The 27,232-nt window shown below is 36.8% G+C and overlaps 1 protein-coding gene across 1 annotated transcript in view; it reads left to right on the top strand.

The window, feature by feature from the left end:
• The window catches only part of MCU (mitochondrial calcium uniporter), a 201,192-nt gene that overhangs the window by 140,998 nt on the left and 32,962 nt on the right, over positions 1-27,232 (top strand). Inside the window, exon 2 of the mRNA XM_035021482.1 lies at positions 19,572-19,641. Coding sequence (XP_034877373.1) covers positions 19,572-19,641 — 70 coding nt within the window. The remainder of the gene's footprint in view (positions 1-19,571; positions 19,642-27,232) is intronic.

Here is a 27,232-nt window from a genome sequence, read left to right on the forward strand (position 1 = left end):
ATTTTATCCTTAGCTAGGAAGAAAATTAAGCAAGTCTGTAACCAAAAGACAAAATAAAGAAGCAACATGGTAGTGTAAGTTGCACTTACACTTCTTTATAATCTTCTAGATAATTATTTTTTCCCCTTCTAACCTAACTTTCCTCTTGCATTGTAAAGGTTACAGAAAAATAAATAAATCTGTATTCTACTTTAAGAAAGAGAGAATACAACAGGGCATTTTGGGGTTGGTAGATAATATGTTTATGTTAATTTTTTTCTCAACTTCTATTTGGAAAAAATTTCAAACCTACAAAAAATTACAGAAAGAGTACAACGTATAGTCTTATGCTCTTCACCTAGATTCATCAGTTATTAATATTTTGCCACATTTGCTTTATCTCCTCTCTCTCTCTCCCTGTGGGTGTGCACACACATACATGAATTTTATTATTTCTTGATCCATTTGACAGTGTCACACATCATAATCCTTTACCTTTAAGTGTTTCAGCCATGTTTTTCCCAAGAGCAGTAACATTCTCTTGCTCTTATGCAAAACACAGAATCTGATTTTACTTTTTCCTGAATCCTATTACCTGTGTTTTATCAGCATTTAAGAACAAAGGAAGCAGGGAAATTATTAATAGCAGCCACCCACTTCCTAAGTTATTCACTACTGTGTATCTTCCAGAAACCAAGTGTGAAAAATGAAAGAGGTTGATTTTCAAACCTAAATAAATATAAAGGAATTGATGGACAAGGCCCTATAGCATTAAAAGTAGGCCCACTTCCTTGAGATATCACATATAGTTGAGACATTTTCCTAAATATCTGTTGATATTTATATTCATAAATTCATAGACTTTTAGAGTTGGAAGTGCCTTACCTTGTATGTTGTATAACTCATTCATTTTACAGATGAGAAGAACTAAGGTTCAGGGTCACATAATTAGAGATGAGACTACAACCTCACTTTTCAGACTCTCGATGTCATATTTTTTCTATTATGTCATGTTGCCTCCCCACAAGCCCTAGATGCTTATGCTGGGGTCTGGATGAACAAGAAAGGTTAAAGGTCTGAGGGTACTGCATCAGACCATCTAATGTAACGCTCCTTGAGGCTCATCTGGGTGAACTGTAGTGGTGCTTCTCAAACTTGAATATGCAATGAATTTCCTAGTGGTCTTGTTAAAATGCAGATTGTGATTAGATAAGTCTAAGGTGGGCCTGAGATCTGCATTTCTAACATGTTTATCTGATAGATGATGCTACAGATCTGTGGACAGTATATTTGGGGAGCAGTTATCTAGAACAAGCACAGAAGTCTCATAGCCCCCAGGCACTAGCAAAGTAGAGAAAACTAAAAAGTATTTCAGTTATATAGAGTATAGAGAATAATATAGCTCATCCTGTTTACTCATCCTCAAGCAAAAACAAAATATTTCTAAAGCTTGTTATTTTCCTAACTTTATGCCATTTCAGAGATGGGAGTTTTATCCCATTACATTAATTTATAGATGCAACTACTTATTTCCCCAATATTTTTATATCAACAAATACTGAGCTTCCAGACTTCAGTGGTACTGCGGAGGGAAATATGAATTCAGGTGATAAAAAGAACCATAGCCAAATTGAACTGTCTGTCAAAAAGAGCAACCAATTAAGTTCCAGTTTTACTCTCAGTTAAAATATCTTTCAAACCTACATTTATTCCTTTAACACTTATTGAGAGTTCATGTTCCAGTGTGGTTTATATTCTGATTTCATTACTTTATGTCTAAATCTTTGTGCTGCTCTGAATTGTACAAATGATTGTTGAAAGGTACAAATGCTAGCTAGATTTTACGCGACAATGAGTCCTTTGAGGATTTTGCATTTGGGTTTTTTTGTAATTTAAAAACAATGATTAGCAGTTTAATGGCCATCCCAATACAACATGGAATATGTTTACACAATGACAGTAGCTAAAAATAAAATGGACATTTAATATATACATGAAGAAATTTGCACGCTAAATATCTCCCAAAATGCTTACAGAAATTATAATTACTTCCTTATTTCTTGGAGTAGTTTAGCAGTAAGATAAGAGTCAGTAATAATTCCCAAGGGAAGAAAACTGGGACATAAAGCAAAGTTGTAAAACTTGTCAGTGATATTGAGGTTTAAGGAAGAAGACAAAGACACCGCAAATAAATATTTAGTAAGCTTCTATTTTTTCCTAAGGTATAGAAGGGTGGAGAGGGTACCAATATATAAAGAAATGATCACGGTGATCATTACTCCTGAAGGGAAGGCAGACATCTAAACAGACAATTAGAATACAGTATGACAAGTGAAAACAGGTAAGGACAAAATCTGAGAGCAGTGCAGGAGAGTTGTAAGGAATAATGCATTTAAAAATGATAAACTATAAGAATTAAAACTTTTTGTAAAATTTAAAGGAATGGATAGATAACATGATAATGTTGAATCTAGGTGAAGGGTAGGTATAAAGGGTGTAAAATATTAACTGTAAATATTAAATTGTAATATAATTTAACTCACTATAAAATTTTTTCAGTTTTGCTGCATGTTTGAAAAGTTTTATAATAAAATGTTGGGTAAAATAATAGTTGTTTAAAAACCCAGATAAGGTGGTATAAAGAGGCCAAAATTTTCTTTTTTTGTGTGAATGTAGGTTCTTAATAAATAGAAAGAAAGGAACAAGGTAGAAAAGAAATTTCTATTTCACTGTGGGGAGGGAAGGTTTAAGAAAAGCAGAATTCCTTGCTCTGGTTTCATTAACATATTTGTCATGAGACCCAATGGAGTAAAAGTGCATCCATTAAGGAAAATATAGCGCCCATTAGGATATAAACACATTCCAAATATAGGTGTAGAATTGCCTCAAATACTAGGATCTAGACTATACACTGAAGTTTTAGTAGATATTGGACTTTGGTTCTTGCACAGTATAAACCTGCATTGTAATTTTGGAGTAATACCAAAATCTAAAATAGAAACTTTATCAATGAAGTTAATTCATACCAAATTACTGAACTTTGTTAAGTAGTGATAGACCAGAAATATCACCAGTCTTTTAAGTCTTAAAACCTAGTTATTAATTTAAAGACCTAATGTAAGAGAATTGGCTTTAATGAGCATTTCTTGATACAGTTAAACAGATAAATATCTGTGTTTATTAGGATAAAAGAAATGACCTTTTTATCAGTTTATATTATGTTGAAAGATATTATGTACAACTAGTTACAGTTAAGGTTTGAGTGCTCTGATTATTTTAATCTATTGCTAGATCAGCAGTGGTGCAGAATTTTATGGCTAAGGTCTTGCCTTGTATGCTTTTGCATATGTTATACTATTTGATCCTCAAAGCACTGTGAGAGTGGTGAATGACGTGAAACTGTTGGGGTTCAGAGTGAACAATCAAAGAATTCTTGAGGTGTCTTCAGTGCAAAAAGGTGGTTTTATTAAAGCACGTAGACAGACCCATGGGCAGAAAGAGCTCCACTGGGGTCATGAGGAGTGGCTGATTATATACTTTCAAGTTGGGAGGGGTTAGGGATAGCGTAAGTCTCTAAGGAATTTGGAAGCAAGGTTTCTAGGACCTTGAGGGACTAGCTGTTGTTAGGAAAAGTCATTCACTACTGGCTAGTAAAACCTTAGTCAGGAGACCCTTCAGATAAAAATGAGTGGGCCATATGCTTGGAGGATGATTGCTAACATATACCTTGGGGGAGGGGGGAGGGTAGAGATAAGGGAAATTCCAAAGGAATTTTTATATATTAAAGGAGATTTATAGGATCCTGGAGGTCGGGTAATGTTAAGCTAAGGTTGCCTTTTGCCCATAGCAAAGTATTAACTGTGAGGCAGTTGAGTTCCTGGAGGAAGGTCACCCTGCCTGTCTTAAGTACTTGTCAACTGGCTGTAGGTTATAAGGAGGTTCAATTTATATGTATTTCTTTTGCCTTTGTTCCCCACATCATTGAACAAGTACTAATTTTTAAAGAACCTTATTGATAATTTGGGAGCTAGATATAATTCCCTAATTCAAAAATTGATGTTGACCAGATGCAACAAAGAGTCCTTCAAAAAAAATACTTCAGGGCCACCTGGGTGGCTCAGTCGTTAAGCGTCTGCGTTCGGCTCAGGTCATGATCCCAGTGTCCTGGGATCGAGCCCCGCATCGGGCTCCCTGCTCAGCAGAGAGCCTGCTTCTCCCTCTCATTCTCCCTCTCCCTCCGCTCTGCCTACTTGTGCTCCCTCTCTATCTCTCTGTCAAATAATCTATTTGTTTATTTGACAGAGAGAGACACAGCGAGAGACGGAACACAAGCAGGGGGAGTGGGAGAGGGAGAAGCAGGCTTCCCCCTGAGCAGGGAGCCCGATGCAGGGCTCGATCCCAAGACCCTGGGATCATGATCTGAGCCGAAGGCAGACGCTTAACGACTGAACCACCCAGGCGCCCCAAATAAATAAAATCTTTAAAAAAAAATTTTTTTTAAATACTTCATATTGCCTTGTTTTATAGGTAAGAAATTCTCTTGGAAGTCAAAGGTATATAAATTGAATCATGACTTCCATTATAAAGTAACAATATGTTCTAGTGGGGGAAATGTTGCCTATATTATAATAAAATGTAGTAACTATTAATTATTTTCAAGGAGAAAATAATTTTCTAATATTAAATTGTAATATAATTTAACTCACAAAATATTAATGCCACCTTCACTTAAACTGCATAAGAAACTTTGTTTCCTTGGTGAGTTATTGAAAGAATAAAATAGGCCCTATATTTAGTCTAACCCTTTAAATATTTTTTATGGTGCTACCTGAGAAGATTCTCTCTCTCTCTCTTTTTTTAATGAAGAGATTCTCTTTTAAAAAACCTTACCTTAGGGGCACCTAGGTGGCTCAGTTGTTAAGTGTCTGCCTTTGGCTCAGGTCCTGGGTCCTGGGTCCTGGGTCCTGGGATTGAGCCCCTGGTCAGGTTCCCTGCTCAGCAGGGAGCCTGCTTCTCCCTCTCCCACTCCTCCTAATAAAATCTTTAAAAAAAATAAAATCTTACCGTAGGTTTCTATCTTTAATATAATAAGGTATTTATATTGTATACCTTTGTTTAGAGGTAGTTGTGGCTTTCAAAATAAATTATACTTATTAAATTCTTCTCAGTAAGAGTCTTTTAAGGGGATTGAAGATTATTTTGAGTTTATATTTCTGAATATCTTACATTTTGGTAGGACATTAGTCATTCAAATGTCACATTTATATTGTCACTTATCCTTAAATGAAATCAGCCTTGTGAAATAGTCAATTTTGTTGTCATTGCTGTTGTTAATTTAACAAATGAGGATACCAAGACTTAGGGGTAGAAATTGAAGATAGTAAGTTGGAACTGGGCCCAAGCCTTTTGGTGTTTTCCCATATATCAGCTCTCGATGATTTGGAGTCACGGTGCTTATTTCAATATATTGATAGAGTTGAAGTGGGAAAAATTATGAAAGATGTGATGCTTCAACAATTGTATTATATCAAGAATGTGGAAAAAACTGATGCCAAATTGTAGAAGCTGTTATAGGTTTGTCCTGTGTTAAAATCAAAATTCAGCTGAGTAGATTTGAAGAGCTAATTGGCTTTATTAAACAAGTCATGCATCAGGCAGCATCCCATCTAGGGAGTACAGGGGAGCCCCGAGGAGTTGAACAAAATGGCAGGTTTTTATAAGAAGGAGGCTGGGGCATGAAAGTTAGCAAAAGGAAAGGATTGTTCCTTAGGGGGAAGAATAGAGGGCCATATCATAACAGAGAATCTCATCTTCCTTTGGGGATGGAGAGGGCCCTGCTAGCAGACTCGGTGGCACCCATTAGAAAAATCTTGATGACCAGTTAAGACTACATTTCTTGGGGAGGTTGAAACTGCACTTAAGTCTATATATAAAGCCCTGTTTTGGGGACTCAGCCTGAGTGATGCCATCCTAGGTCTCTGGTTTTCTTTTTAACACTTGCTTGAGACCAACTGAAATAGTTTTACAGTGTTAATCTAAGATTTTTTAAATAAATAGAATTGGGCAAATAAGGAACTGCCTTTTTCTTTCTTTTCTATATTCCTTTCTTTTCCTTTTTTCCCTCTTTCTTCTATTTTAACCCCTACGGTCTAGTGTCTAAATGCCTATGAATATTTTGAGGTTGACAGGTTATTTAGATTTGACATTCTTCCCAATTTGCTGACAGAAATAGTTGCTGAGTTTGCTCTTCTGACCAATGAAAGGTGAGTGGAGGGGAAGTTGCATAATTTATAATAGTAGTAAAGAATTTTAAAGTAAGTTTTGACTTGAATTTAATCATGTGCTCTGAGGGCATGAAATGTCTTTTTATAATACTAAAGTTTGATTTTTTATTAGCTTGAATTTTATGACTTGGGAAAATTATGTTACAGTGTTTTGTAGTCTGACTCTAACTTGATAATGCTAACATTTTTCTTTTCCTGGGGTTAAGATTTAAGAAATGGTTGTAATACCAGAGCAGATTTTATATTTTAACTACAACCCCCTGTTTTTCCCAGAAGTTCTCAAATTACTTATCAAAGATGTGGACAATCAGGGCACCTGGCTGGCTTAGTTGGGGGAGCGTGTAACTCTTGATCTTGGGGTTGTGAGTTCGAGTAGAGATTACTTAAACAAAACGAAACAGGACCAAGAAAAAGTATGTGGGCTATTTTTTTAAAAAAGATTTATTCACTTATTTTAGAGGAGGGGGGAGAGAGGGAGAGCACGAGCAAGGAGAGGGGCAGAGGGAGAGGGTGAGAAGTCCTCAATCAGGCTTCCTGCTGGGTGGGGGAGATCATGACCTGAGCTGAAATCAAGAGTCTGATGCTCAACCAACTGAGCCACCCAGGCACCCCATGGACCATTTTGTACCAAAAGTATAAACTTGTTTTTTCTTTTCAGGGAACTATATTGGCACCAAATCACCTTGTTCATTTGGCATTGATAGTGTCTAAAGATTTACTCTTAGGATTTCTGCACATTTGGATATTTGCTTTCTTAACCTATCTTCATCTCTGCCTATGAAATTTAAATGTATGAATAAATACGTGCCATTTGCCTGAATGTTTTTCTTTTTTTAGCTTCTTGAGTTTTTTTTTTTAAACTTTAAGCATCAGTCAAGAATTTATTAAAAGCTTTCTATCTTCTTGTGATTTATTAAGAATATACAATTAAAACAGTTAAATATATTCAATCCAGGAGAGTCATGAAAGACAGTTTAGAATAGCAGTGCCTCTTTGGACTTGAGCATGTACATTCCTCTCCTTCGTTTTATCTTTGTTGGTTTGTTGTTATTGTTGCCACGTTTCAAAGAAAAATGGCAGGAGCAAAATCATTTCTGTTTCTATTGGCCTATTAGACTATAAGGTATTAGAAGGTTTAAAGAAAGGAAAGGACCTATATGTGTGTTTGTGAACACTTACTAAGTAATATTTTATAATTACCAATGTCATTATAGAAGTGACTGGGAGGACTTTGGGAAAGTGATTTATCTCAGAACTACAGCGGTAGCATTCTACAACAAAGGTCAGCAAACATTTTATTGAAGGGCCAGATGGTAAATATTTTAGACTTTCTGGGCCATATAGACTCTGTTCCAACTACTCAATTCTGCCCTCATACTGTGAAAGTAGATGACTGATGACTTACCATCGACAGTAAGTAAATAGATGGGCTTGGTTGTGTTCCAGTACAACTTTATTTACAAAAACAGGTGTTTCACTTGCCAACCTATGTTCTATAGCATCCTAACAAATAATACTCATAAACAACCATGTGTTTATGCAGTTCTTTGCCCCACAAAAACATTTTTTATTGTTAAGGATAACTTGTAAAGTCACAGAGGAAGAGAGGACTTCCTGTCTTAAAACAGCCTACTGGATGTATACAGAAATAATTTCAGGTAATGCAATATGCTGGTTGGAATTTCCTTTAAGATATCCTGTGGGGAAAATACTAGGTGGATATAGATGAACCAAATTTGGTAAAATGTTGGTAAATATAGAAGTAGGTGATGGTACATGGAAGGAATCCATCACACCGTGCTCTTCTTTGTATGTTTTGAAATGTTCGTATTAGAAAGTTACTATTTAAATAAATAATGGCCCAGTAAAGGCAGCAGTCTTCCCCTTCTCTTGAAATAACCTTAAAATAAGAAAGTTAATAAGAAAGCAAGCTCCATCTTCAGCACAACCAGAGAGATCTCTACAATCCTAAAGCACAATATATGAAGAAAAGCTGCCAGATCCAGTGAAGGTCAAATAGGTGTGTGAGAGGACTCTGAGAGATGGTATCTGTGGCTCCAGATCCCCCAAAAAAGCCCTGAGAGCTCAGCTCTCCAAAAAAAGTAGCTGACCTCCGTTTTCTCCAAAGCAGCATTCAACATTAACACTTTAATACTTTCCTCAAAGATTTATCTAGGAAATGTATGCCAGTCCAAATAATCCTTCAATATAAAGGGAGAGACATTTTTTAACATGCCAAATTTCAGGGAAATTTTATTCTCATGAGCCCTACTTCTACAGGATAAAGTGCAGACAACCAAGACATGAAAGGAGAAACTATAGTCTAAGTATTGGTAGTGAGCATAGAGTCCATTGATCCATAAAATTAAGATTAAAATAAATGTGAAGATTAGATTAGGTTTTATGGAGCCAATATGAATGTTTAAAACCTTGACAAGCTAGTATTGATATAACTAACAGAAGTTGGAAGTGTGAGGGACAAAAGTGACATAAAGTGGTATAAACCTTATGTTTTATAACATACTACCAAAAGATGTTTAAAATCAATAAATCTGGGTGCCTGGGTGGCTCAGTCGTTAAGCGTCTGCCTTCGGCTCAGGTCATGATCCCAGTGTCCTGGGATGGAGCCCCGCATCAGGCTCCCTGCTCCGCGGGAAGCCTGCTTCTCCCTCTCCCACTCCCCCTGCTTGTGTTCCCTCTCTCTCAGTGTCTCTCTCTGTAGGGGGGTGGGAGGATGGGTTAGCCTGGTGGTGGGTATTGAGGAGGGCACATTCTGCATGGAGCACTGGGTGTTATGCACAAACAATGAATCATGGAACACTTCATCTAAAACTAATGATGTAATGTATGGGGATTAACATAAGAATAAAAAAAATTAAAAAAAATAAATAAAATCAATAAATCCAATAAAAGAGGGTGTGGGGTATATAGGTAAGTAGATGATGATAGAGAAATAGATAAACACTAACAGAAATAATATAAACTAAACTGATAGTAAAGATGAGGGAAAAAAAGAGGCATAATTAGGGGCAACTGAGTGGCTCAGTTAATTAAACGTCCAGATTTCGTCTTAGGTCGTGATCTCAGGATCGTGAGATCGAGCACCATGTCAAGCTCCGTATTCAGCGGGGAATCTGCTTGGGATTCTCTATCCCCCACGTCCTCTGCCCCTCTCCCCAATCGCGCATGCGCTCTCTCTCTCTCTCTCTCTCAAATAAATAAAATCTTTTTAAAAAAGGCACAGCTAGGGGCGCCTGGGTGGCTCAGTTGGTTAAGCGACTGCCTTCAGCTCAGGTCATGATCCTGGAGTTCCAGGATCGAGTCCCGCATCGGGCTCCCTGCTCAGTGGGGAGTCTGCTTCTCCCTCTGACCCCACCCCATGTGCTCCCTCTCTCTCATTCTCTCTCTCTCAAATAAATAAAATCTTAAAAAAAAAAAGGCATAGTTATATTAAGTTCATCACTACTCATACTAGAGACAGGAAATCTATAAATAAATAAATAAATATATATAGGGAGTACCAATTATTAGGATTGACATTTTTAAAAATTCTTAATTTAAATTCAATTTGGCTAACATATACTGTATTATTAGTTTCAGGAATAGAATTTAGTGATTCATCAGTTGCATATAAGACCCAGTGCTCATTACATCAAGTGCTCTCCTTAATGCCCATCACCCAATTACCCCATCCTCCCACCCACCTCCCCTCCAGCAACCCTCAATTTGTTTCCTATAGTTAAGAGTCTCTTATGGTTTGCCTCCCACTCTGTTTTTATCTTATTTTATTTTTCCTTCCCTTCCCCTATGTTCATCTGTTTTGTTTCTTAAATTCCACATATGAGTGAAATCATGGTGTTTGTGTTTCTCTGACTGACTTATTTCGCTTAGCATAATACCCTCTACTTCTATCCATGTTGTTGCAAATGGCAAGATTTCATTCTTTTTGATGGCTGAGTAAATACAACATCTTTTTTTTAAGATTTTATTTATTAGAGAGCACTTGAGTGAGCACAAGTGGGGGGAGGGGCAGAGGGAGAAGTAGACTGCCTGCTGAGTGGGGAGCCTGGCGTGGGGCTCGATCCCAGGACCCTGAGATCATGACCTGAGCCAAAGTCAGATGTTTAACGACTCAGCTACCCAGGCACTGCAATATACCAGATCTTTATCCATTCATCTGTCAATGGACATCTGGGCTCTTTCCATATTTTGGCTATTTTGGACATTGTTGCTATAATCATTGGGGTGCATGTGCCCCTTCAAATCACTATGTTTGTATCTTTTAGATAAATACCTAGAAGTGCAATTGCTGGGTCATAGGGTAGTTCTGTTTTTAACTGTTTGAGGAACCTCCATACTGTTTTCCAGAGTGGCTGCACCAGTTTGCATTCCCAACAGTGTAAGAGGGTTCCCCTTTCTCCTTATCCTCACCAGCATCTGTTGTTTTCTGAGTTGCTGATTTTAGTTATTCTGACCAGTGTGAGTTGGTAGCTCATTGTGGTTTTGATTTGTATTTCCCTGATGATGAGTGATGTTGAGCATTTTTTCATGTGTCTGATAACCATTTATATGTCTTCTTTGGAGAAATGTCTCTTCATGTCTTCTGCCCATTTCTTGACTGGATTTTTTTGTTTTTTGGGCATTGAGTTTGATAAGTTCTTTATAGATTTTGGATACTAGTCCTTTAGTTGATATGTCATTTGCAGATATCTTCTCCTATTCCGTAGTTTGCCTTTTAGTTTTGTGGATTGTTTCTTTGCTGTACAAAAACTTTTTATCCTGATGAAGTCCCACTAGCTCATTTTCGTTTTTGTTTCCCTTGCCTTTGGAGACATGTCTAGCAAGAAGTGGCTGCGGCGAAGGTCAAAGAGGTTGCTGCCTGTGTTCTCCCCTAGGATTTTGATGGATTCCTGTCTTACATTTAGGTCTTTCATCCATTTTGAGTTTATTTTTGTGTATGGTATAAGAAAGTGGTCCAGTTTTATTCTTCTGCATGTGGCTGTCCAATTTTCCCAGCACAATTTGTTGAGGAAACTTCTTTTTTCCATTGGATATTCTTTCCTGCTTTGTTGAAGATTAGTTGACCATAGAGTTGAGGGTCTATTTCTGGGTTCTCTATTCTGTTCCACTGATCTATGTGTCTGTTTTTGTGCCAGTACCGTATTGTCTTGATGATTACAGCTTTGTAATAGAGCTTGAAGTCCAGAATTTGATGCCTCCAGCTTTGGTTTTCTTCTTCATCATAACTTTGGCTATTTGGGGTCTTTTCTGGTTCCATACAAATTTTAGGATTGTTTGTTCCACGTCTGTGAAAAATGCTGATGGTATTTTCATAGGGATTGCATTGAATGTATAGATTGCTTTGGGTAACATAGACATTTTAACAATATTTGTTCTTCCAATCCATGAACATGGAATGTTTTTCCATTTCTTTGTATCTTCCTCAATTTCTTTCATGGGTGTTTATAGTTTTCAGAGATAGATCTTTAACCTCTTTGGTTAGGTTTATTCCTAGGTCTCTTATGGTTTTTGGTGTAATTGTAAATGGGATTGATTCCTTGATTTCTCTTTCTGCTGCTTTGTTGTTAGTATATATTATTTGCTTTGTTGAAGGTTATTTGGCCAAAGAGTTGAGGTTCTGTTTCTGGGTTCTTTATTCTGTTCTGTTCTGAGGATGATATTCACTGTGGGTCTTTCATATATGGCTCTAATGATGTTGAGGTATGTTCCCTCTATCCCTACATGGTGGAGGGTTTTTATCAAGAAAGGATGCTGTATTTTGTCAAATGCTTTTTCTGCATCTATTGAGAGGATCATATGGTTCTTGTCCTTTCTTTTATTAATGTGGTATATCATGTTGATTGATTTGTGGATGTTGACCCACCCCTGCAGCTCAGGAATAAATCCCACTTGGTCGTGGTGAATAAACCTTTTAATGTACTGTTGGATCCTATTAGCTCCTATCTTGGTGAGAATTTTTGCATTCATTTTCATCAGGGATATTGGTCTGTAATTCTCCTTTTTGGTGGGGTCTTTGGTTTTGGGATCAAGGTAATGTTGGCCTCATAGAAAGAGTTTGGATGTTTTCCTTCCACTTCTATTTTTTGGAACAGTTTCAAAAGAGGAGGTATTAATTCTTTAAATGTTTGGTAGAATTCACCTGTGAGGCCATCTGGCCCTGGATATTGTGTCCTTTCTCTTTTAAGTTTGGCTAGGGGCTTATCAATCTCATTAATTCTTTCAAAGAAACAGCTCCTAGTGTTAAAGTCCCCTACTATTATTATATTATAATCAATGAGTTTCTTTAATTTTGTTATTAATTGGTTTATATATTTGGCTGCTCCAAAGTTAGGGGCATAAATATTTATAACTGTTAGATCTTCTTGTTGGATAGACCCCTTTATTATGATAAAGTGTCCTTCTTCATCTCTTATTACAGTCTTTGGTTTAAAATCTAGGTTGTCTGATATAAGGATTGCTACCGCAGCTTTCTTTTGATATCCATTTTCATAAATCGTTCTCCACCCCCTCACTTTCAATCTGGAGGTGTCTCTGGGTCTAAAGTGAGTCTCTTGTAAGCAGCAAATGGATGGATCTTGTTTTTTTGCCCATTCTGATACCCTGTGTCTTTTGATTGGAACATTTAATCTATTTACATTCAGAGTAATTATTGAAAGATAGGAATTTAGTGCCATTGTACCTGTAAAGTCGCTGTTCCTGTAGATTGTTCTTTTGTGGTCTTTGTTACTATAATTTGTTCAAATAGGGGCGCCTGGGTGGTACAGTCAGTTAAGTGTCTGACTCTTGGTTTCAGCTTAGGTCATGATTTCAGGGTCTTGGAATTGAGCCCCATGTCAGGGTCTATTCTCAGCATGGAATCTGCTTGAGATTCTCTCTCTCTAAAATAAATAAATAAATAAAAATCTTGAAAAAATTTTAATTTGTTCAAATAAACTTTCTGCCCCTTTTCCCACTCCTCATCTTCTGGGACTCTTAATAATATATATATTATTTTGCTTTATGGAATCACTGAGCTCTCTAAGTCTACTTTCATGATCTAATAGTTTTGTTTCCCTTTTCTTTTCAGCTTCCTTATTTTCCATCGTTTTATCTTCTGTATCACTGATTTGCTCTTCTGCTTTGTTCATCCTCGTTTTTATTCTCCACTTGGGTCTGCATCTTGGTAATAGCATTTTTAATTTCGACCTGATAAGATTTTAGTTCTTTTTTTCTCTAGAGTAGGGGATTCTCTAGTGTTTTCTATCCTTTTTTCAAGGCCAGCTAATATCTTTATAATCATTGTTTTAATTTCTAGTTTAGACATCTTACTTATATCCATATTGATTAAATTCCTGGCAGTGAGTACTACCTCCTGTTCTTTCTTTTGGGTCATTTTCTCCATCTTGTCATTTTGTCCAGAAAAGAAAAGAAGAAAGAGAAAAAAAAAAAAACCCAACAAAAATAATAACAATCACAACAATAGAAAACAAAACAAAACTAGATCCTGGGTGTGTTTGGTCTGCTTGTTAAACTAGATACCCAAATAAGAAAGAAAAACATGTGTATGTGTATATGTAAATGTGTGTATAAATACTGTATATAAATACAATGAAAGGAAACAAAAAATATATAAAGTATGTATAAAAATTAAAAAATAAAAAAATGAAAAATAAAATAACTGGAAACATACCAGTAGACTAAAGAATGGCATATACTGTTTTCCCCAAGAGCTGAAGTTTTGCAGCCCTCAATGATCAGTAAACTTGGTGTGATTGAATTAATTGTGCTGGTCTTCTGGGGGAAGGGCCTGTTGCACTGGTTCTCAGGTGGATTTGCCCGAGTGGAAAAGTGCCTCCAGTGCTCAGAGAGGCTGGGGCTTGGTGTAAGCAGCTCCAGACTCCACTAGGTGGCACTGTTTTGCTCCCTGAAGGCTTTCGGCCCTAATGGGCTCCATAAATATGGCTGCACCGTGCTCTCTAGCGCCGGAGCTGAAAATTACCCTCCTTCAGTGAGCCCTCACAGAAAAGCATTCAATTACTCTTGTCTCCCCAGTTTCCGTCAGAATTCTGTTCACCCGGCCTGTGACTGAGCATTTTTATCCAGGCATGTGACTGAATTTCAAAACTCCAAATTTTAGGGACTCCCATGGCACTGACCCTCGCTGCTCCGTGGGGAGGGGGTCTTACCAGCCTTCTGCCTTTTGCTGGATTCTGCCCAGGAAAGCGGTTGCAGAACTGTGCAGTAGTTTGCAGTTTATGGCAACATAAGCAGAGAGCTGGCACCTAGACTTGCTTTTCTCCAGCCAGCTTCCCTGCTCCTATGCCTGGGAACTCTGCCCCACTCAGGTACCCCCTGTTGTTCTTGAGATCCCTGGGATCCTGAGACCATACTGTCACACCTGGGATTTTGCCCCACTTTGCTACCTGAGCACCTTTGAGCCAGGGACGCCCTCCCTCCCCTCCGCTGTAGCAGACTTCTAAAAGTTCTGATTTTGCACTCCACTGCTTAGAATACTTGGCAGTAGCCTCCTTAAGCAGGCTCCCATCCCTCCGCCATATCATCACTATATCACACCGGATTGAAGTCTCCGCACCTCCTACCTCCCAAACTGGTCTCTTTTCTACTTGTAGACTTACAGCATCTGTATTTTCAGATCTCCGATTGATTTCTCAGGTGTTCAGAATGATCTGATAACGAAGTAGTTGTATTCGAGGGACAAGACAAACTTAGGGTCCCCCAACTACTCTGCCATCTTAACTGCTGGGATGGACATTTTAAATGGGTAGCCAGAGTAGGCCTCACTCAGAAAGTGAAATTTGAGCAAACATTTGAAGGAAGTGAGGGGGCCTGATAGTTTCCTGGAGAAATAATATTCTGATCAGAAATAATAACTATTGCAGAAGTCTTGAAGCAGGAGCATAGCTGGTGCATACAAGAAACAGGACAGAGTCTTGAAGGGCTAAAGCAGAATAATTGAGAGGGAGAGGGATAAGAGATGAAGTCCGAGAGATAATAGGGTATCTGATAACATCAGGCCTTAAAGACAGTTAAAAGAACTTAGACTTTTACTCTGAAATAACTACTAAACCAAATTAAACTTTCCATATTATCAGAAGAAAAACATGTGTAACTAAAATAAAGCAAGCCCAAACCACTTAGTAAACTATTTTGAAGAAGAAAGAGCAGCAATAAAAACAAAGCGTTAAGTTTTTATAGCATAATATTTGATGACTGAAAGATTAAATATATATTACATTAATACATGTAAGTAGGCTAAACTTTCCCATTAAACGATTCCCAGATTAAATCACAAAAAATTATTTAAGATTTTTAAAATTTTTATTTATTTGACAGAGACACAGCCAGCGAGAGAGGGAACACAAGCAGGGGGAGTGGGAGAGGGAGAAACAGGCTTTTCCGCTGAGCAGGGAGCCCGATGCGGGGCTCGATCCCTGGACCCTGGGATCATGACCTGAGCTGAAGGCAGACGCTTAACAACTGAGCTACCCAGCCGCCCACAAAAAAATTATTTAGAATCATTTCTAAAACAAACTCCAAAAGAATAACAAAATTAGAGGGCAGGTAAAGCATCACAGGCATATACAAACTAATAACAAGTGTAGGGGCCATGAGCTTATTATTGGACAAGATTAGTACAATTAGTACTTAGTACAAGAAACATTTCATTAGGGAAAGGGACATATAGACAAGATCTGTGTGAAGAAAACCTTAAAATGTTTCTCAGTGACACAAATACAGACTTAACTGGAAAGGCTTACAAGGTTTTTGGATATGAAGACTCAAAATCTTATGGAAATCAGTTTCCCTTATGTTAATTGGAGTTAATGTGATCTCAATTTCAAAATAAAAAACAAACAAGCAAAAAACTAGTTAACATTTATTAAGCAGTTACTCTATGCCAGGCACTGTTCTAAATACTTTATATGTATTACATTTAGTCCTTGCAGCGAGTTTATGTGGTAGGTACTAGTATTATTCTTTGTCCATTTTTCAGTGAAGAAACTGAGGCACAAAGAGACTAATGAACTTATTCCAAGCTGAGGTTAGAGTAGATTATGAATCAGAATCTAAACTCAGGCAGGATGATTACAAATTCTGTGATTTTAGCCACTATGCTATTATACTGCTTTTGAAATTAATGGGATTGTGTGTTTGTGTTGTGTCACTAGACAAACTGACTCTAAGTTCAAGAGTTGAAGAATAACCAGGAAAATTCTTAAAGGAAAGTAATCAGGGAAAACTAGCCTACTACCCTCCCAGATACTAAAATATATTACAAAGCTAGAATGTTGAAATAATGTAGTCACTAGGGCATGAGCAGACAGATCAGTGGACAGAATAGTAATTCAGAAAAAGATCTAAATTTGTATAGGGATTTAGAAAATTACAAAGGTAGCATTTCAAATAAGAGGGGAAAATAAATTATTTAAATATGGGACCACCTGTGTTATTAGTGGGAAATTAGTTGGATTTCTACTTAACTTTAACCAAGATTAATTCCTAATGAATCAACGATTTAAACCTGAAAAATTAAACTAAAAGAAGCAAACGGAGAATGTTATGTAATAGTCTCAAAGTAGGGAAGGCCTCTAAGATTTATGACACAGGCCCCTTAAGTTAAAGAGAAGATTGCAACGTGTTCTGTTGACAAAGGGCTAATTTTCTTAGTATTTAAAGAACTTCTACAAAATAATATTCCAAGACCAAGAACTAAATTGAAAAAAGGGCAAAGGATGTAAATATTTAGTTCCTAGAAAAGCAAATACAATTAACTCATAGATAAAAATATGTAAAATTTTTCACTTTTAATACAAAAAATGCAAATTATAGCTATAGTGAAATACTGCTCAGCTTTGACACTGGCAATCTGTAGGTATGTGAATTCATGTTAATTTCCATGAAAAACAATTTGGTAATAGCTTTCAAAATTTAAAGTGTATGTACCTTTAACTTGACACTTGAAGTATTTTATCCTCCAATATTGGTACCTACACGTAAGGATATTTATTCTAGTGTCATGTGTTAAAATAATAAAAGGTTGTCTGTCAATAGGCAATCATAAAAATGTACCATAAAATTTATTTAACCAATGTAATTTTATTCAGTCACTAAAAGTAGTGAGTTAAGTTAAAAAGAAAGCCAGATGAGTAATGGAACTCTAGCATGCTACCATTTGTGTTTTTAAAAATCTCTGCAGATACACACAAGCTTGTATATGTATAACACTGTCTTTGATAGGATATTCAGATTTAACGAGGTACCTCTGGAGAGAACTGTGTTGCTGGGCCACAGGGATGTGAGGAAGACCATCATTAAGAGTAAAAGACTTAATTTTTATTCAGTTTTTGTTTTTTGAATTTTATATCATGTACCTGTTTTATCTATTCAAAAGAAATAACTTAAGCATTTTAAATAAAATTATATTGCTAGAAGGTACCTAAGCATAGTCGAATAAAAAGACCTGCAGAGGATAAGACCAAGGCCCTGTGTGTTTTGTGTAGGAGATGGTTAGCAGTATTGAGACCTGGATTCTAAATCCTGATTCTGCCTAATGTGTGACTCTTAGTCAGTTTCCCTCTGTGGGTCTCACTTTTCTCATTTGTAGAATAAGGGGTAGGATTCATCTTCCCCTGTCTTCATCATTAGTTTTCAAACCACTTTATGAAGTCCCAGGATTCTTTGGATCCCCTTACGGGGCTCAAGCAGAGGATCGGGATTGTGGGGTTTCCCAGCACATCCATCTTTAACCAGAGCATCCCCAAATCAGTGTGTAAAATTAAATTTAACTAAATGTTTTGAAACTTAAAAAAAAAAAAAGTCTGAAAGTCACAGTGAAGTAATTGTATGTATTAACTTAAAGATTCTCAACAGCATGCAAACACATTAGAGTATCATGATCAGCTATGAACTAAGTCTAGTAATTTCAAATGATTACAGTAGTCCCCCCTTATCCATGGTTTCACTTTCAGTTACCCACAGTCCACCGCAGTCCAGAAGCGGATGCTCTTCCTTCTGACATATGGTCAGAAGGTCATTAGTAGTTTAACACTAGGTCACAGTGCCTACGTCATTCACCTCATCTCATCTCTTCATGTAGGCATTTTTATTGTTTCACATCATCACAAGAAGGGTGAGTGCAGTACAGTAAGATACTTTGAGAGACCACATTTATTTAACTATTACAGTATATTTTTACAGTTCTATTTTATCATTAGCTATTGTTGCTAATCTCCTGTGCCTAATTCTTAAATTAAACTTTTAAGTATGTATGTATAAGAAAAAACATACAGGGTTCAGTACCTTACGTAGTTTCAGGTATCCGCTGAGGGATCTTGGGACATAGCCCCTGTGAGTAAGAGGGGACTGCTGTATTTACATTTTTAGTAAATGTCAGTCTCATATTTCTGCGTGCTTTCTTAGGTTGGAAGGAGGCAGGAATTGATGTTCACATGAAGGATATAAAGCCTGTTACGCATCATGGTTGAGTTAAGATATATCTTGTCATAGAGTCCTAAATGATTTTTCTTTTTTAGGGCTGATGGAGTGGAATATAGTATCTGCCTCAGAGGCAGACATTGTTTTTTAGTCAGTTAATGCCTTCCTTTAATACTTGCTGTGGCTGGGAAAGTAAAAGGTACAAAGGGATAAATGAATCATTTGACAAGTCAAAAACATTTAATATTCTTTTTGAAACTTAGTTTAATTGTGAGAAACTAAATTCTAGACCTAAATCTACAAAATGACAATACATTGGAGAAGGTAGTAAGATTATAAGTGATTTCCTTCTTATATTCAGAAAAAGGAAATTACTAGGGACTCTAGGAGTGAGGCTGCTTGACCAAGTTTTAAAATTAAAAAAAAAAGAAAGAAAAGGAAAGTGAACAGAAAGACTAGATCTCAACCCAATAACAGCAAATTCATGATACAACTACTTAACACCTAGGTATGAAGGAAATGCAGGTCTAAAAGCTAGCAAGAGGAGGAAACATGAAAGTTTAGTTTAGACTTGGTAGCCCTTAAAACCAATATTGAGTGCTTAAAAAGTAGATGAAAAAGCAATTGTGTGATATGTGTATATGTAAATATGTTTGTATAAAATTTTGAAAACAAACCAAAATATTCATCACTATGATCTTAAGATGATATGAGTTTGACTTTCTTAAACTATATTTTCAAACTTTTCTACAAAGAATACATATTACTTAAATAATCAAAAAGTTATTTATCATATACATACACATTTGTTGCTCTGTCCTGACCGTGGATGTGTCTTTTTGTATTTTCTAGGTGCACCAGAGGCTCTCTTCTTGGCAGAATTTGGGAGTTGTTTATTGCAGTACTGTTGTGCCCTCTGATGGTGAGTTTTGGCAAATCCATTTTTTATGTATATTTTTTTCCTTAACTCAATATTTTTCATTCTCTAACATATAAATTTATAAATCATACTCCTTCACTTAAGATGGACTTGGAATCAGAGAAGATGGGGGTGGGGCAGTGTTAAAGAAGAGAAATAAAATTTGAATGAAGATGCAGTGAATTTAGAGGAGAGATCAGAAAGAAAAACTAAATAGACGCATCAAATTTTCATAGATCATGGAATGTTATTATCTCATCTTTTCATTTATGTTTTAAAACTGGGCACATAGGTAATGTGAAGATCACAGAAGCACCATCTTTAGTTTTTCCTAACCATTGGACCTTCCTTTTATGGATCACGATCAAACTCTCCAGCCCCTTCGTATCTTCGGCGCCTAGACAGAAGCAATTCAAAATCTGAGACCTCCTGCCCTGATTGTTTTTTCCTTCCCTTAAACTCAGGGCTGTGATACCCTTCTTTGATGTGAGAAAGAATGAACAGATGTTTGGGGATCACATACAGTCCTTTGTGAATGTACATGATGCTGCAGACTGGCAACAGGATGGAGGCGTGGTTGTTGTTACAGTAGTGGGGGAATGTGTTTACAACCTTACTGTCATTTCTCTTACCCAGTATTGCACATCTACAGTTTATATTGTTTGCTTAGGGTTGAATGTTATATATATTTCCTCTGTATCAAGTTTAGTTTGATAGAATTCAAATTTCAACCTTATAAACATTAATTTATAGACAAAGCAACCGTCAAAAGAGCATCTAGCAAACTTATAGACACCTAAAGTGAAGAAGCCTCAGAGGAATTTTGAAAGTCCTAGGATCCCCTCTTACTCCTCAGAATAGATATTTGCATTGTTATCAGAACCCTCCCCCCACCCAAAGCTGTTTAAACTTACGCAGTTGCTATTACCCCATATGGAAGTATTTCAATAATGTAACAATGGTACAGTTGTACTGGGGTATCTGGATGAATATTATTCTAGGACATAAATGCTAGTAGGTTGCCCTATGTTGCATAAGGGGTTGAAAAGATACGTACTTCAAAAAAAAAAAAAGTGACTGCCCAAATTCCTACCAATACTATTGCCCTACCTAAGAAAACCAACTCCTTATTAGTTATCAAGAAATAGAAGCACATAATTGATTTAATGCAACTCATTGTCCTTACTATCCCCAAATTATACATCTTTCTTATTTTTACTTCTAAACCAATTTTACCTTAGGTCTGTATAGCATATGAGAAAATTGCCTAATACACAGCTACTACTTCAGTAGTAAACATCTCTGCTGTCATTCATTGCTCTTAGTTGAGGCTGCTGGATCATATTCTGTATTAAATGAGGACCCCCATTTTTTAAAAATACAAAATCTAAAATACCACATTATATATATGCAACTCGTATACATGCCTTATCTATACTTCCTTTCAGTAATTGCTTATTGTGTTGTTTGACGGATCTTCTAATCATGACTATAATACCTGATATAAAGGGTATATATTATCTTAAATGTTTAACCTTTTTTTTTTAAGATTTTATTTATTTATTTGAGAGAGAGAATGAGATAGAGAGAACATGAGAGGGGGGAGGGTCAGAGGGAGAAGCAGACTCCCTGCTGAGCAGGGAGCCCGATGTGGGACTCAGTTCTGGGACTCCAGGATCATGACCTGAGCCGAAGGCATCCTCTTAACCAACTGAGCCACCCGAGCACCCAATGTTTAACCTTCTTACCAAAGCAGTCTAAAAGGTTCTTAGTTTTTCTTACATCACAAATATTTTTGAAGATCTGGTGAAAGCTCTAGACTCTTTCTTTAGAGAAAAGTTATATATATACATAGGAAATTTTACACATAATTTCTTAGTGATGCAGACTCCCTCAAACCAGCTCACGGACCCTCAGTTGGAGAACCACTTTGGATACCTGGCGCACAGGCGCACACATATGTACCCACACCCATACCCGTGTTCCCTTTCAGGAGAGGCATTATGCTTAGAGGTTAAGAAACAAGTTTGGAGTCAAGCAGACCTTGGTTTATATCCCAGTTTCACCATTTAACCACCTTATAACCTTAGGCAAGGTAATTAGCTTCTCAAAGCGCTTTTCTCATCTGTGAAATGGTGAAAATAGTAAAAGTACCACCTCAGAGAGAAAAATGTACTTACCCTGAAGAAATGGTACTTGTCCACCAGAAATACTGACTCTATAAACAGTGTTGGTGGTAGTGTTAAAGCCCTCTAATCTAAAAAATGTGGCTTGAGGCTTCTCATTTTAATTTCTCTGTGCCCCTGATCCTCAACTATAAAATGACTAACAGTGAAATCTTTATGATTGCATTGTTTATACCTACTTAAGATCTCCAGAGCCTTCAGGGGGTTTCCCTTCATGTTAATGAAAGTTAAGGGTGAGAGTAATTCTGCTACAGACAGGCTGAATGTATAATTGATCATCCAACCCAGGATACTTTTGAGGATGAAAAGGGGACAACCAGAGTTTTCCTGACAATTTTTAATAGTATAAGCCAGGATGTATCTTCACCTTAGCAATTGGGAAAGTGCCAAAGGTGCTCTAGAGTAAGAACAAGGAAAATAATCTCTTCTAGCTGTCTTCATTTCTCTATCCAGAATGTAATGCTACTAAATTAACCCTGTATTGAGAATTGTGGTAGACAGTTGTATTTATTTTGTAGTTAACAAAAGGTACAAGATTTCTTACAAGAATTGTTTGAGGGCAAATAATTCTAGTAATGAAAGGTTATTGAAAATTCCTGTTTAAGAATAAACAATCAGGGTGTCTGGGTGGTTCAGTCAGTTAAGCATCTGCTTAAACAATCATCTGTTTAATCAGTCCAAGTATAGATAATATATAAATTCTTAACCTAAGGTCTATGGATGGTATGGAGAACTAAGTATGTGCCCCAACTTTTTCTTTGTTTTTTGTCCTGTTACTTTTTTTTAAAGCTTTATTGTGATAAATTTTACATACCATAAAATTCACGTATCGTGTCATAGCATCGTAACAGTCCGGCTTTAGACTACTTCCTTCACCCCTTAAAGTTTCCTTATTCCTGTTTTGCAGTCAGTCCCTTCTCCTACCTTCTGCCTCAGGCAACCACTAATCTACTTTCTGCCTCTAATAATTAAATCTTTTCCAAAAATGTCATATAAATGGATTCCTATAATATGTAGTCTTTTGCATATCATAATGCTCTTGAGGTTTATCCCTATTGTAGTGGGTGGTGGACAAGTACCATTTCTTCAGGGTAAATACACAAGGTCAGTGGGTGTTTCAGTTCTTCCCTTTATTTTTACTGCTGAGAAATATTCTAGTATATGGAAATATCACATTTTGTTTATTCACCAAGTGAGAGATGTTTGGATTGTTTTCCATTTTGGACTGTTAACACTGCTGGTATCAACATTTGCTTATAAGTCTGTGTGAACATATGTTTTCATTTCTCTTGGGTAGGTACTTAGTGGAATGGCTGAATTATATGGTATACACTTGACTTTTGGAGAAATTACAAGACTATTTTCCACAGTGGCTGTACTACTTTGCATTCCCACTGGCAACATACAAGGGTTCCAGTTTCCCTGTATCCTCCCCAACACTTATTTGGATCAATCTTCTTGATTATAGATATTTTAGTGGATATGTAGTATTATTTCATTGTGTGTTTTTTTTTTTTAATTTTATTTATTTGAGAGAGAGTGGGAGAGAGAGCATAAGCCAGGGGGCGGGATAGGGAGGGGTAGGGGGAGAGGAAGAAGCAGACTGCCCGCTGAGCAGGGAGCCCGACTTGGGGCTCAGTCCCAATCCTGGGATCACGACCTGAGCCAAAAGCAGATGCTCAACTGACTGAGCCACCCAGGCACCCCTCTTTATGGTTTTAATTTACATTTCACTGATGACTAATGATACTGAGCATCTTTTATTTTTTTAAGATTTTATTTATTTATTAGAGAGAGAGAGAGCATGAGCAGGGGGAGGGGCAGAGGGAGAAGCCGACTCCTCGCTGAGTGGGGAGCCCAACTCAGGGCTCAATCCCAGGACCCCAGGATCATGACCTGAGCCAAAGGCAGAAGCTTAACCAACTGAGCCACCCAGGCATCCCGATGTTGAGCATCTTTTAATGTGCTTATTAGCCATTCAAATATTTTCTTTAGTAAAGCATTCAAACTTTTTGCCCATTTAAAAAAATTGACCATCTTAGTATTGATTGGTAAGGATTCTTTATATATTGTAGAGCCTTTCCTGTTGCTTTTCAAATAGTTTTGGGAAAAAGAAAGATTCGTTTGAGTCATCTTGTTTTATTAATGGCCACTCCTATACACATTTGGAAATTCTGTATTTATTGTCATCATGTTGAGGGCACAAACTACCCCACTACTATCTTTCATTCCAACTTTTTAAAAACTTGACAACAAAAAAGAAATGAAAGTAATAAAATCACCTAATCACCAAAGATGATAGAACACAAAGCCTTAGTTTTTTAATGTGGCAGAGTTCTCACCAACCTAAGTATGAAGTTGGGAAAGCTGAAAGAGCTTATAGTTTTCCATTTTTTAAATATATCTTACAGTTTGGATTTTTTGTTGTAAGTAGAAGTTTCAGTTAGGAACTACCAAAATGTGATTGAATTTGTTCTTTCACAAAAACCTTTTTTGAAAAGGTTCTATAAAATTGACTTTCACATTGCCAAGAAGAGCTGCCACGTGAAATTGGAAAGACCTTTAAGTTTTATGTGCTGACAGTTTTGAACTGACTTAGCTTGGAGTAGAAGCAAATTTATGTCAAATTTCAGATGATGTCATCCATTCTAGGATACCTATCATTTATTCCAATAATTTGAAGTTTTGAAGGAATTAGCAATTATCCCATTTCCCTCCAGAATACAACTTGATGAAACTACTGATTTGTTCTAAGGAGTTAGTTCCTAGTTTTTGTCTGTTAATAAGCGTGTTGACACAGTCCAAGAAAAATCTCAAATATGTGAGATTCTCTTACAGAAATTAGACAGGCTGTTAACATTAATGGTCGTTCCCATCTTTGAAAGATTGTTAAATTTCTTTGCCAAAATAACTACCAGAAAAAAAAATTTTTTTTTGACACTAAGGAAGATCTTGGTACTCTGCACAGATGGTGCATCTTCCAAGCTTAGAAACATGCATATTTATATTGCCTCAGAGAAGAAAGGAGCCCCACCCATTGTAATAATACATTGGGTTTCTTTTTTTTCATTGGCACATACTAGAGTTGAAGTCTCTTCCAACAGCCCTAAAGGAAGCCTTGCCTGCTACCATAGAAGTAATCACCATCATGAGAAGAAGATTTTATCAAAATAGAATATTTTCCTTTGCTTGATTAAACTTTGGACAGGAGTTTTGCTTTTTAAGAAGAGAGAAAAATTAGTACAAGAGTTTACTTATGGCTTGATTTATTCGGAGGTATTTAGGATTTTATGAATAAGCATAACTTCCAATTTAAGCTTTTAGTCATTATTGCGAATTTGATAGAACAATCATGATGAGCTCCTTTAACCAACAGTAATTAGAAATAGACAACATTGTGAATTTCCCAACTGATGGAGGAAGTTTCCCTGGGGCTGGTCATGAATGGAAAGCTGTATCAGTTTCTCTATAAGAATTGAAAAACCTCAGGGCTCTTGAAGATTACTTCCACTCAGAAACCTTAAAATCGAATTTTGGATTTGTATAGTCTTTTCTTTTGACACTGCATCAAAACAGTGATATGAATTCACTTCTAAGAGTCTTAGGAAATTCTTAGGCTCCTTGCACATACCTAGCCTACCATCATCATCTGGCAAAAGTGAGCTGTGTTTATATTTGTTACTACATATCTTTCTCAGTCTCAGAATTTTCACTTCTTTTCATGAAAACAAAAAGGCACAACCTTTTAGATAGCAAAGATGATATTCAAGTTAACCATGTTCCAAAACCAGGCCATTGTGTGACTTCTTTATGCAAACCAAACAATAGCAGCCTTGTAATTGAAATGGGTTTTTTTATGTAGAATTAGTTTATTTTTATTAATTTGTACAATATTATCTCTTTAGAAAAATAGGAGATGGCCATTAATTTGGGGTTAAAAATGAGGAAAATACTTTAGTTTTTGTCAACATTTATTTCAAAAATATGACAATGTAGTAGTCTGCTTGGGCTGCCATAACAAAATAGCATAGGCTGGGTGGCTTAAACAACAAAAATTTATTTTTTCACAGTTCTGGAGGCTAGAAGTCTGAGGCATGGGTGCCAGCATGGTCTGGTTCTGGTAAGAACTCCATGAGCTGGCAGATAGCTACTTTCTCTCTGTGTTCTCACATGGTGGGGAGTGGGGAGAGTTCTTACTCTTCTTATAAATCCACACTCCTAACAGATTGGGGCCTGTCCTTTGTCCTTTATGACCTCATTTAACGGTAGTTACTTCCTAACAACCCATCTCCAGATAGTCACACCTATGAATTGGGCGGGGGCACAAATTCAGTCCATAACAGGCAATGTGAAGGAGATCAGTTTCTGATGCAATAAAATAAATTATATCTAAAATTTTTATGTATAAATTGTTTGAATATTTTCAGGAAATAGGGCCAAGGGAGGAATCCATACCTTTATCAGTGTCTCAAAGAGGTCAATTATCCAAAAATACCAAGAAACATGGAATTGGTTTGTATAGTATGTACTGTTTTTCTTCTTGTTGCCCTCAGTGGAACAAGTCAGATTTGTTATCTTGAGATTTAAAGGCGTGATTGGATATATTCTATGATTTTACACTTTGTGTTAGGACTATAGTTTTTAGGAAAATCAAGAGAAACTATTAAAGGAGGCATTTTTTTTTCACATATTCTCATTGAATCTTCTCAGCAGCCTTATGACATACGAGAACCCCTACGTTATAAGTGAGAAAACTGAGGTACAGTTATATTCAGTAGTGTGCCTGTGGATTCAAGGTGTCTCCTGTGGTAAAACTTGAGAACTATCAAGCTGAGATTCCAAAACCATGCTTTTTCTGCTTACTCCACTGTCTGTACTTTAGGACTGTATTCTGCTTCTCACTACCCAGAAGTTAAAGTGGGCCAAAGGTCAAGGTTTAATAAAGTTACTTTCACAGCAGCACCATCAAAGGCATTGGTTTTAAAAGGAAAAAATGTTATAGTACTATATTGGGACAGGACTTCATTTTTATAAAAGGAAACAAATTTTTAATTCTCAGAAGAATGAGTACATGAATGAAAAGAAAGGAGGGGATGACCTTTTAGCACAAATGGTTTTGACATTTATGAGAAATATTTTCATGAATTCATTTTAGAAAAACCAGAATTAACAAAAGGTACATAGGTTGTATGGCTGTTTAACACCAGACTGATAATACCATATATTCAAAGATGGTTTATAACTGTGTTTTTCCGGGGCACCTGGGTGGCTCAGTTGGTTAAGCGACTGCCTTCAGCTCCGGTCATGATCTCAGGGTTCTGGGATCGAGCCCCGCATCGGGCTCCCTGCTCGGTGGGAAGCCTGCTTCTCTCTTTCCTACTCCCCCTGCTTGTGTTCCCTCTCTCGCT

The sequence above is a fragment of the Mirounga leonina genome, unplaced genomic scaffold, assembly GCF_011800145.1.
Source record: "Mirounga leonina isolate KUSES-001 unplaced genomic scaffold, KU_Mleo_1.0 Mir_114, whole genome shotgun sequence".
Lineage (NCBI taxonomy): Eukaryota > Metazoa > Chordata > Mammalia > Carnivora > Phocidae > Mirounga > Mirounga leonina.